A 12,418-nucleotide genomic window follows, 5' to 3' on the forward strand; every position below is an offset into this window, starting at 1 on the left:
AAGAATTCTGTATGGAATAACATAGTTTCTTCCCTCGTAAAGAATCGTGACAACTGCAAAACTGCTGTCTTTGACAATTCAAAGTGGGATTCATGTCTTAATCGGTGACAGCTTAATATATGCAAGCTTCTTGTTGACAGTAAATACATACTTGAATGAGTATTTGTACATATTCAAATTCCTTACACTATATCCCCTACCGGCCAACTATCTGTAGCTCTGAACAGCCAGAACCAAAGTTTGCAAACAAAAGTAGCCATCACATGAAGAAATAAAACCTACATTTCTCCTGCAAAATCAGACGAAAGTAGAATGAACAAAAAGATTTATAATTCCTTAATGGATCAATCTTTCTACATATGGAACAATTTGCCTCCAGGCTCCAAGAAACTGACTGCTTCCTTGTAGCCGTTCTCTTGTTGGGAGGTCTGAAAAATTCTTGAAGTTCATCTTCCTATGACTGTTGAAGCACCACGAGACAGTCTATGTCCAGGAAGAAAGCACAGAAAAATAAGTCTGTCGTGGCATCACAAGAGGTCACTTCGTAGTAGAGACGATTCCAGATACTTGTTAAACTGTAGTGATCTTTCCTTGTGAATGCAAGCTCTTTCTGCTGATCTATACTTCCTTCTCTGTTCCAACCTAATAAAGGAGTCTTCAGTGTGCATTGCATAAGAAACCTGAAATAGCATTTCCTGATTACAGGCATATTGCAATGAAATTAAGGACTACGATAGTGCGACAAATTAAACTGTTTCTTCTACATGTGTGAGTGAGTCAGTTGCTCTAGGCCAGAGGTGACACTTTTGTGGGATAAGATAAGATTTAAATGGTGTCTGCTGAATAAGAATCTCATACAAAATGAGATTTCGTTAACAAATACCATAGCTTACAATGATCGGAAAGGAGAAATGACAAAAATCAACCTCGCTGTAAAATATCGACGCTGATACAACTAGAACGAAGTCAGTATACCTTGGATGAGGTGGCTGCCATCTTACATTGCAACCCGTTCCTGATTAAAACCTTTTTTGTGGCCATAACTAGAGAAGAACATTCATCAAGATTAGCATACTTGCGCATATTCCTGCAGCACACGTGGATTCAATAGTAAAACGCATCCATCTAGATCGCCACTAGTGAATTAATATCACTAGCTGAACTTCAAACACGTTAGCACAAAATAAAACACACACATGAGAATAAAATAAGAAAATACAACTTACTAAACACAAAATAATAACTATTTCCGGGGTAAGTAAAAGTACCCAAGCTTGTTGCTTTTTAAACTGAACCAAAACTAGTACATCAAAATCCGAATTTTTATCCGTGTCACTAAACTACTTGTATTTTAAATTGAGCTGGTCAAGCAAAAAAAAATATTGGCAGTAACTCAAGAAAACAAATATTTTCAAGGCGCAATGTTGCGACAGTCTAATTCAATTCAATACAAGTCCTTTAAAGGAAGTTAAGTCCAATGTCTCGTTACGGCAAAAAATCCTGATGCAATTTACTTCTAAATAAGCAAAGGTCAAACAAAAAAGAGAAGTTCCAAGACTAGTTAGGACAAAAAATTCGGCCACTCGTTGCTGGCGATATTTACCCTGAAATCCAGGTCCAAGCATCCAATGTCATTAATTCATGTCCAGAGGATTGGATGGTACTCTGTTGTCTAGTGTGCACTCACATCTTGTGCCACGACCCCGATGATTTTATTTCCTTTTGATCAGATACTGTCAGAGTGTCAATCCATACATTCGTCCCTTTTTCTTAAACAAGAGGCTCATTATATGAGTTGATTAAAACAAATAGCTGTACCTCTTCAGCATCATGGTTGATGACTCCTTTTCTCCACAAACTGAGAGATACTCATTGCTAAGGTAGGCACTGAAATTAGGATCCACAGAATCTGGAACAACTCCAGATTTATCACTTCCATCATCCGCCAATTGTATGGACAAACGGGTAGGGAAAGATGTCTACAAGTATGAAAAAAAATTCACAATCCAAACTTGCTTTATGGTATAACATACAGATAGAAAGAACTGATTAGAGAAGAGGAAACCTACACATTCAAACCGATATATGTTTTCCTTGTGCAGAAAAACATTCACATTTTCGTAATAAACTGAATCATCAAACTTTTCTTGTTTTCTAGACTTTTCATATTCGTACAAAAGGAGGAGCTTACAATCCACCTCTTCACTTGAAACTGTTTGTAACTGCAGAAGAAGCACAGTACTCAGAAATCTAGTGAAACTGAAGCCAGCTGCAGGGAAGGAACGCAATTACCAGGACAAATACCTGTTTGACCAACTTATATATCAACTTATCCAAAGTAAATAGAACATAAGACTGGTTCCCAATCAGTGATCGACAATCATCTTCAAATTTTGTGTTATCAGAAGATCCACCAAGTAAACTAAATAGCGCATCCATGAAACTACATTGAATATGTTCAAGCAAGATCAGTGGAAATTATATCTGTCAAAATTGTTTAGAAATTAATTACATGTCTATCCAACCTGGCATATCGGTCCAAATTCATGTCCTTTGTAGTTCTCGAATTGGAATCGCTATTGAGAGAGTTAACCTTGGCTGAAAATATTCTCTCGTACAATGTCTGCAAGCACAAAAAACATCACCATCATCAAAATAAAACAATTAAAAACCTAACAATGAATCTACAATTTTACTGTATGAAATTAGATATTAATACATGGGATTGATTTCCGGAACAATCGCAACCACAGACAGATTAATGAAATATAAAAAACGAGAATAACTTTACCTGATGTAACCTAAAAATCACATAATAGGTGTCATTTCCATAAAAAACCCGTCTATCCTTTGTTTTGTCACCAGCTAAATGAGCGGCAATATGCTTTGAGAGAGGTTTACAAGTCAGTAGCAAACGTTCTGAAGGGGGTAGAGATGAGCCATCTCCTGCAATATTGTGAGCATCTATTGTATTCTCAGCCTCACCTTTACTCAAGGCTTTGCCATCAAGGCTGTCTTGCTCTCCATCTTTCTCTTCCCCGTGCTCTTCTTGTGGGCAGCCAACGGCTGCTGACTCACCCCCTAACACATTGTCAGCAGGCTCAAAAGCATTGTCCTTATCCTTAACATCTGCATCATTCTTACAAGCAGAATCCGAAGAGATATCATCATGAATCCTTGTTTGACATTGCATCTCTTCAACGCTACCATCATTCTTGGGCAATGATTTTGAACTGCTATGCTGATAGCATCCAAAATTGTCTTCAAAATCGCCGTTAGGCGACAGCTCACCTTCTTCTTTCTCGATCTTACAATGATCGACAGCATCCGCAGTTTGTCCATCAAATCTCGATCCTTCTGGAAACTTTCCATTCCTAGATTGATTCAACCTCAATATGCTCATGCCCTGCGCACAAGGTAACATGAAGGTTCATATTTGGGCAGATATAAACTAGACAATTAACTGCTACAGAGAATAACAGCCACTCCACACCACCCTGCTTATCTCATAGAGTCATACTCTCACTGTGTGTGAGTGTGTGAGAGTGTGTGTGTGTGTGTGTGTGTGTGTGTGTGTGTGTGTGTGAGAGAGAGAGAGAGAGAGAGAGAGAGAGAGAGAGAGAGAGAGAGAGAGATGAAACACAAACCCATACCTCAGGAGAGAGTACATCTTTAGTCCTGGCCTTGAATACAAGGCCTTCTTTGATGGTATCATTGTTTGCTAGCAAAGAATCTACACCATGCCCTTCAATTTCAAAACAAATTTTCATTATTGTAAAAGGAACCATTCAAATGTAAAGGAAGATATTCATTGGAAAAAAAAAATGCTATCATCAGTCATCCAGAGTAAATGATGTCAAAATGCATGCTAAACCTCACAGATCAACCCCAACATAAATATGTTGGTTAAATAGAATCATCATTATTTCTGGTGCACGCATACCATAATTAGGGTCTGGTTCTGTATTAAACACTACATCGGTGTTTCTTAATCTGCCATTGGAGGCCATTGTTAGCCCATCTTTAGCCACAGCATCCACATCCGTGAACCCTTTCCAGCTGTAATTAATCTGTCGAATTGAAGTACTAGACTCACCAATAAAATCAGGTATTGATTGCTTCAAGTTCGTGGAAGTGGCATTGGTGCCAGGGCTTCCTTCACTTTCTAATATGTTTGTCACTGTTTGATGATTGGAGGCACTATCATCTTCAATAGCCTCCGAACTATCTGGCCGAGAGGGAACACCAAGCATCGGCTCAAGGAAAGTTGTCCAGAATTTCAAAACTCTGTTAAATTGCTCTTTTGTTGAGCAGACTTCTTTGGACGAAAACTTAATTATCTTGTAGATGTCTTCATGAATTTCAGTATCGGTATTTTCAAACTCAAGATTTGGTACGATAAAGTGACCACTTCCAGACATATCATCCTCTTTCTGATTCGTATCCTTGATTTCCTTGATCTCAGACACCAACGCTGTACGTGAAAGATGACGAGATAAAGTGAGAACCAGAATATAAACATAATTCAATAATAGTATCTCATATTCAGTTCAATGGTGAATACTGCTGTCCAGCCATCTAAAACCTGATGCCAATTATTGTAATGGTATATTTCAAGAATAATGTAGATATATATCATTAGCATGTATCAAGATAAACACAATCAAAGAGAGAGAAGCAAACACAAACAATTATTTGGGCGACAAAGTTAGCAGAACCAACTGTTACTGAGGCCGTGGATAATTATCCGATGATGACAGACATCATGCTGCAGAAAATGGTAACTTCCTGGATGCTGTTACTATAACAAATGGTAACTTCCAAGAAACTAAAAAGCTACCTAAAAACCAGCACATTCTAGCAACATTCATAGTTAAAACTGAGATCTGATATGGTATAGGTGCTCGGCTTACATTTTGTGCTCAAGGTCTTGGAATCTAGTTGTTTGAAATAGAAGCATTGATGATCAAGAGACTTGTAGTGGTTCTTAGAATAAATTTCAGCCCAAACTTTGTCAAAATCCAATTGACACCTGGTCCATTCCTCCTGCTTCTGCTTAAGGCGGGTGAGGATAACAGGCAATGCAAGAGCTGCATTTTTACGCAATATATCCATCACATCAAGGCCATGTTCACCATATAGACGTTCAATGCATCTTAGATTCAGAACTGCGTGAGATAAAAGAAAGAACTCACTTATCAATAAATATCTCTATATCAAATAAAAGAAGAGCGAAACAGCTTCCCACTAATTTATTAAAAACAAAGCATCTGATGTGATGAACCTGTGAAATAGTCCTCAACAATTATGCGGCTATCTGAACCAATTGAATTATTGTTAATACTGTTCAAGAGATCTTCCGCTCGCTTGGCAGTTGAACTGACTGACTCCAGCAACATGTCAAGCTCAAATCTAAAACATTAATAAAACCAGGTTTCCAATTAAGAAAATCTAGATATGATAACAATTAGAATTCAGGAATTGAGAAAGCAGCAAATCTAACAACAATAAGTAAATAGCAGTTAGAAACATGACAATGTAACAATAACACAAAATAGCTTGCTTTCATCACTCCCTAAGAATCAGAATAGCAAGCAGGTATTGGCCAGAAACCTACATTAGTCATGTGACTTTCAATACCATTACGACAACACTAAGGTCTGTCCTTTTTCAACACAAAACGTGTATTATTTTTAGGTACCCAACTACTATTGAACATGAATACCACGCTGAACAAACTTGGGGAGAGTTGTCACTAAACTCATATAGAGAATTGGTGCAGTTGATGGAGAAGGAACAAACTCATGTTGGTTTAGTTCGTTGAAGACCTGTTACCGGTCATTAAAGAGAGATTGGCAAGGATTCTCCAGGTTACCAGTTGCTGGTATAAAGAAGAGAGCTTCCACAACTCTAAAACACACAACACAAGAGTGATCAAGCAAAGAGTTTTTTCTATCTTGGAGACCCAGATCCGGGAGGCAATAGGGAATAGATTCAGGAGTGTTCTTTCTGTTCATAGTATGTGAGGAACAAGAGTGAATCAATTGTATTGCTCTGTACAGTAGATTCATCAATATATAACATTGGCCTCCCGTGGATGTAGATCAATAATGATCGAACCACGTAAAATCCTTGGGTCGTTTTCATTCTTGTTCTTGATATTCTTTCTGCTCTATGGCTCGTTGATTGTTATACCCAATAACTTTGAAATCTTGCCAAACAAGATTGTCATATTCTTCGAAATTCATTAGTGTGCGAGTGGGAAGAGCAGAAACTGAGAATAATACGTACCTGTCATCTTCACATCTAAACAGGGTTTCTTCATACTGGTTCCTTCGCATGTGTTTAAACGAGTAATCCTCACTACCAGATGTCACAGACACCCATCGATTATTTAAAACACGAGCATCAAGATCTGATCTATGACTAGCCGAAGGTAACAGACACTGTATAGAGAAATGAAAAAACATATATCATACATGTAAGGTGACCACAAATTTTAAGAAAAAGCACAAAAAATATAAAGCAACTCATTAAAAAATAAAAGTCATTAGACCAAAACATATATATTATCATATCACAGATAACATAAGATTCTTACATCCTTAGGAAGAAGCCGATAGCTAGGAGAGCAACTTTCACAGTTAGATAGGTCAAGCTCCTGAATGGACTTTCTGCAATATTTTATATTGTCCCTGTCCTTCTCTTTCCTTCCTTCCAATTCATGCTTTTGACCACTCCTTTTCTCCTCTATTCTCAAGGCTTTCAAAGTCCGGCCTCCTTCAATCCATAATGTTTCTGCTCTTAGTAAACAGATAGGTCAAATTAAACACCCAAAGAACGGAAGAAACTTATGGTCAGACAAACTGTAGAACTGAACTAAAAACAAAGGGAATCACATACTTTTGCCCATAACACCAGCCAGAAAGCCATCTGCAAAACATGGCAAACATTAAGATTTATAACTGTGACAGTTTCATAAAATACATAACTTTACCAAAGGAAGATTATTAGATACCAATTCGCTCACAGCGCTCCAAAAATTCACAGAAACCCTCCATAAGATCAGGATAATTTCCAATTAAGTCGGCAACCTGAAAAAATCTCATATAAGAACCAAATAAAGGTACCCAATATCCATGCTCCTATCAAATTTTATAAAAACTCAAACTGAACCATTTATCAGGATAATCTGGTTATATAGGCAAATGACGAAGGCCAACTTAGCGATGGAATTTCTGTGAATCAATTAGGAAACAATACGTCCCAAATTAAATGAAAGAAAATCCAAATCAAATATAGAAACAACTTAATGATGCACAAAAAGTAGAGCTATGTGGTTTTTAAAGAAAATAAAAACATGAAAGTTGGACCACTGTTTCAAGAAAATTGATAAGCAACACTAATGTATAGCATAAAGTTCGTACCAAACACTGAAGTTCCTTTCTTGTAATAATTTCAGTACTATAAATGTGAAGGCAGTTCAAAAATGCTTGGTAATCTTCTGAACTTCGTAACCGTTCTTTAACCTTTTCACAAAAAGTAAACTCGTGACAGTATATACCTGACAACATCAAACATAAACAAATGTTAACAACCATGCTGCCTAGTGAAACATACAGAGAAGAAATATAGACAGGCCTACAAAGGCAGTGAGAAATTAAGAGGGGTCCTGCTCTTTATATCTACTTTCCCATAGGGTGCACGTGGTAAGTTTATATTTTGATCTAAAATATAGGAGCCTGCAATTACTACCTGTAAATTAGGGAAAGAAAAACAAAATCCAAAACCAAAGACTTTCTAGTGTGAAATGGACATTCACATGGTGAACATAACACGGTTTTTCTTATTACCACTGAAAAAAACCAGGCTGTTTGCTCACTTTTCAAAGCATCTTTATCATCATTGGAGGGTAAATTTGAGTTGCCCCCAAAGTCTTCACCTTTCTGCGTACATTTACTTTCATCACGAAGCCGATGCCTGCTAATGTCTCCATTCTTTTCATTACCATGATCTCTACCATCTTGATCATGGCTTCTCTCATCCTTGCTTTCACTTTCAGAATGCTGCTTATCCTCACTGTGCAACCTCAAATCTGTTTTATCATCGTCAACATCTGGATGATCAAAACCTGGATCGCGTTCTCCATGGGAACCATTAATCCTAGTCTGATGTGGGAGTTGCTGAAAATTTGGGTAAAACATACAACTTTCAGCAGGTAACGGTTATTATGACAATGATGTATAGTAAACATAAATGTAGAGAATAAAACCTTATCAATGTGAGATTGCGTAATTCTAGTATGTGGAGCTGATGCTAAGGCAGAAGAATCGGGCAAAAATCTAGTGAACTCATCGAGAAGATCTGATTGGCCTTCAAAAAGTGCTGCAACCTGCACTTAAATATAATATAACATAAATGATCAAAGTGAAAACATCAAAGTGAATGTCGATAATGATTCCAGGAAGCATCTGTACCTCTTGGTGGACCTCAGATATACCCTTGTGTTCCTTCCTATACATATTCAAGATGGCTAGGAATGATTTATAGACATGATCATCGTTTTGAAAACGTTTCTGCAGGTGACAAAACCAACGATTTATTATACTCGTGAGTTTACTTACCTGTTAATAGTAAAAAATTAACCAGGAACTCCACCTTAATCTTATTTACAAAACTGATGGCATCTTCAAACTCCACAATCCTTTTCGATGGAGCTTCTTTCTCATCAGTTAGAGTAATTTCATAGCCCTTAGGCAAGAATGTGTTAAACCCCAGAATTAGATTAGGATAACCTTTAAATAATTCTTTTACCCTTGTTATGACACCAGCAGTATCAATTCTGCCACAAACAAACAGCAAAGAATTACATTGAAATATTCATTACATTTGACATTTCCTGAAGGCAAAACCAATCTCACGTAACAATGTACCTTTGGGCCTTGAAATCTTTCATGGCATCAAGAAAACGATCATACTTTTCTTTTTGATCTAGAAACATGTCCTTGACTATCTTCAAATAAGTCAATGCATCAGTAGCTGTGAGTTTTTGCGTGCTAGCGGCAGCAGTACTTGCACCAATTCCACTACCTCCAGTACCACCACCACCACCAGCACCGCTCCCTCCTTCACCTCCAACCGCAACAGGTCCATGTGGTAGCCCAAACCTTTTTTTTTTTACAAAGAGGAATATGAATTCAAGTGACGATCAAACCCATTCAAGAACAATATAGGTTCGGTAAGACAACAAGGAGTGCATCTTGCATGAAAAGATTAGCAAGACTTAAGTAAAAACTATATGTTCTCCTCGCATTCTTCATTTTTTTATTCGATTATTACAATGTTAGTAATGGTTATTTATCCCTCTCGAACAAACCCCAAAATAAAAACATGACAAGGAAAGCTAGAGATGAAAGGTAGTAAAGAAACCATGAGAACATAAAATGCAAAAGCACAAATCTTCATTTTTTAATTGATCTTAACATATAGACCCCTGTGAAAAATGTTAGTAATGGCCGTATATCCCTCTTGAACAAACCCACGAAGAAACAACATGACATGGAAAGAGATGAATGTGACTAAAGAAGCCATGAGAACACAAAATGCAAAAGCACACCAACACAAGGATCCAGATGTTCTAGCCATCACAAAACTCAGAGACCCTAGTCACCTTGACCGTGCCTCAATTCCTCTTCTCTAATTCACCTTTCCCTGCTGCTTCCAGGGAGGGGCCTACTAAAACTATCTAACACACGTAAAAATTGGTACCACTGCTTATTCTAACGAAAAACATATTTAAAGAAATCACGATTGAACTGAAAGATTCCTATTATCTCAACACCAAAGGCAAAATTTTTTCACGCGAGAAACATAGAACCACAGCCTCAAGATAACAACAAAAAAGATATATAATGTTAATGTTTAAAATCCAAAAAAAAAAACAAATAACAAAACACTCCTCGATGCGCGAGAACTGAAAACAAACTTACGATTCTCCGCGAGCAGACGAGCCACATGGCCGTTTAACTTGAGGGTTCACGTACAAATCATCTCGCAATCGCTTCATATCTTTCTACAAAAAACCAGATTCCCCATTAGAACCCAGGAAACTCATCAACGACTAACATTTAAAACACGCCATTTGAAAATCACCACCCAGCGAAGCCGCCTACCTCGGAAAAAAAGGTTAACTGGAAAACCCTTAACAGATCTAATCTCAACCAACCAACCGAAGAACCGGAAATCGGCAAAAATCACTTCGATTCCTTGGATTGAAGTGTACTCGATATCTTCCCAATCTTCTGCGGACCTCGTATCTTCCCAGACGTCAAGGAACAAGAAGCGGTGAAGCTTGAGTAAACTAACACCGAGGTGAAGGAGAAAGGAGCGAAAAGTTTTTGCTTCGAAGGTTCAGAGAGAGAGGAAATCTTGATTCCTGTTACAAATTTCGAAAGTGAGCGAGGCAAGAAGTATTTTTGGCTATTTTAGGCGTTTCCTTCCCTACAATATTCAATATCTAAATGAAATTGCCTTTTTTAAGAAGAATATATATATATATATATATATATATATATATATATATATATTACATAATCATTTTATTATTCGGAAGTAAAATTTTGATATTTCATATATTTAAACTTCCTCCAAAGATTTACCCTTTTTTATCTGCCATAAATATTTACTCTAATAAAAAGTTATTTAATTCATGATATAAATCTATTTCTACTATAAATAAATCTATTATAAAAGTATGAAAGTATGAATGGTGGGCAAAGTTTTTTATTGTGAATTTATAACTTTGCCCCTAAATTGTGTAGAAATCAAAAAACATTTATGGGCAATTATGGAAAAATGAGGTAAAAACAAGGGCAAAAAAGAATTAAAAAATTAATCAAATCTTAGGAGGTGATTTATTGCATAGTAATGAATATGAATTTAACTTTTTATTTATATCTAATTATTACCTAAAAGTTAATTATTGATAAACTATGTATAATACTCCCTCCGTCCCAATTATGTTGTCCACGTTTTCTTTTTTATTTGTCCCAAATATATAGTCATATATCATATTTAGTAATATTTTTTACACTTCTTTACTAATATATCTCTATTAACTACACCTTGAAATTTGTGCAATAATTTTTTAATACATTTAATAGGATAAAATAGAAAGTTTATATAAAATTTACTTTTCCAATACATTTTTCTTAATTTATGTGAAAATCCAAACAGGACAATATATATGTGATGGATGGAGTATATAATATAAAATTTCACACACAATATTTGGTTATTCTACTATAAAAGTATGAATGGTGGGCAAAGTTTTTTATTGTGAATTTATAACTTTGCCCCTAAATTGTGTAGGAATCAAAAAATATTTATGGGCAATTATGGAAAAATGAGGTAAAAACAAGGGCAAAAAAGGATTAAAAAATTAGTCAAATCTTATGAGGTGATTTATTGCATAGTAATAATGAATATGAATTTAACTTTTCATTTATATCTAATTATTACCTAAAAGTTAATTATTGATAAACTATTTATAATACTCCCTCCGTCCCAATTATGTTGTCCACGTTTTCTTTTTTGTTTGTCCCAAATATATAGTCATATACCATATTTAGTAATATTTTTTACATTTTTTTACTAATATATCCCTATTAACTACACCTTGAAAATTGTGCAATCATTTTTTAATACATTTAATAGGGATAAAATAGGAAGTTTATATAAAATTTACTTTCCCAATACATTTTTCTTAATTTGTGTGAAAATCCAAACATGACAATATATATGGGACGGATGGAGTATATAATATAAAATTTCACACACAATATTTGGCTAATTTTTTATAATGTAAACTATTTTACTTTTGGAAGGTGAAAAAAAATTCAAATATTTATTGACTACTAAATGACACAAATCGGATGTCTAACTATTACACACCATAAAAAATTTGAGCAGCAATATTGTTAAAAATTAAATATAATTTATTTTTATTTAAATTAGTAATGAGATTAATTAAGAGTTATTTTTTAATTAATTTTTTCATTAGCCTATTTTCTTTTAATTTTTTTCACATTAATTTTAAATTTATTCATTAGCCTATAACTTCCACTTTACTCCCTTTATACTATTAATTGTGCCAAATTGTCACAAAATTTGTTATACATAAATTTCATATGTTATTATATGATTTTTTTTCATATCATCCATGTATTTTCAATATTCCAATATAAAATTTTGTAATAATATTCGATCAAGGAATAGATTATTGTAACCGAAAAATATATTAAAAAGTTTTGAAAAATAAATAAATATTTATGGTAAAAAAATTATATAGCATTTTGACAAATTCTGATAAAATATTTTAAACAAATAGAAAAAAATCCAAAAATCCAAATTTGTTTCA

At 35.1% G+C, this 12,418-nt stretch overlaps 1 protein-coding gene across 9 annotated transcripts; it reads right to left on the reverse strand.

Moving 5' to 3' along the window:
- Positions 1 to 19: 19 nt before the first annotated feature.
- On the reverse strand, positions 20 to 10,460 carry LOC140865201 (paired amphipathic helix protein Sin3-like 2). Of its 9 annotated transcripts, none has more exons than XR_012144508.1 (24): positions 10,173 to 10,458; positions 9,990 to 10,072; positions 8,934 to 9,167; positions 8,659 to 8,842; positions 8,478 to 8,576; positions 8,273 to 8,392; positions 7,883 to 8,183; positions 7,428 to 7,564; positions 7,019 to 7,094; positions 6,904 to 6,933; positions 6,602 to 6,798; positions 6,292 to 6,446; positions 5,285 to 5,412; positions 4,914 to 5,168; positions 3,944 to 4,474; positions 3,654 to 3,745; positions 2,792 to 3,406; positions 2,526 to 2,623; positions 2,305 to 2,443; positions 2,070 to 2,222; positions 1,819 to 1,979; positions 1,604 to 1,719; positions 976 to 1,087; positions 653 to 680 (listed from the first exon to the last, which is right to left on the reverse strand). XR_012144508.1 is itself a non-coding variant. In XM_073269759.1 (23 exons), the coding sequence occupies exons 2-23, from the start codon at positions 10,064 to 10,066 to the stop codon at positions 528 to 530; spliced, it is 4,062 nt and encodes a 1,353-aa protein (XP_073125860.1). In that variant the 5' UTR covers positions 10,067 to 10,068; positions 10,173 to 10,460; the 3' UTR covers positions 20 to 527. The 9 variants fall into 9 exon arrangements, 7 of the variants coding, with proteins under 7 accessions (XP_073125860.1, XP_073125862.1, XP_073125863.1 ...); XR_012144509.1 differs by having other exon boundaries at positions 1,604 to 1,733; XM_073269759.1 differs by lacking the exon at positions 1,604 to 1,719 and having other exon boundaries at positions 20 to 695; positions 9,990 to 10,068; positions 10,173 to 10,460.
- Positions 10,461 to 12,418: the final 1,958 nt, after the last annotated feature.

The sequence above is a fragment of the Henckelia pumila genome, chromosome 4, assembly GCF_033568475.1.
Source record: "Henckelia pumila isolate YLH828 chromosome 4, ASM3356847v2, whole genome shotgun sequence".
In the NCBI taxonomy this organism is placed as follows: domain Eukaryota; kingdom Viridiplantae; phylum Streptophyta; class Magnoliopsida; order Lamiales; family Gesneriaceae; genus Henckelia; species Henckelia pumila.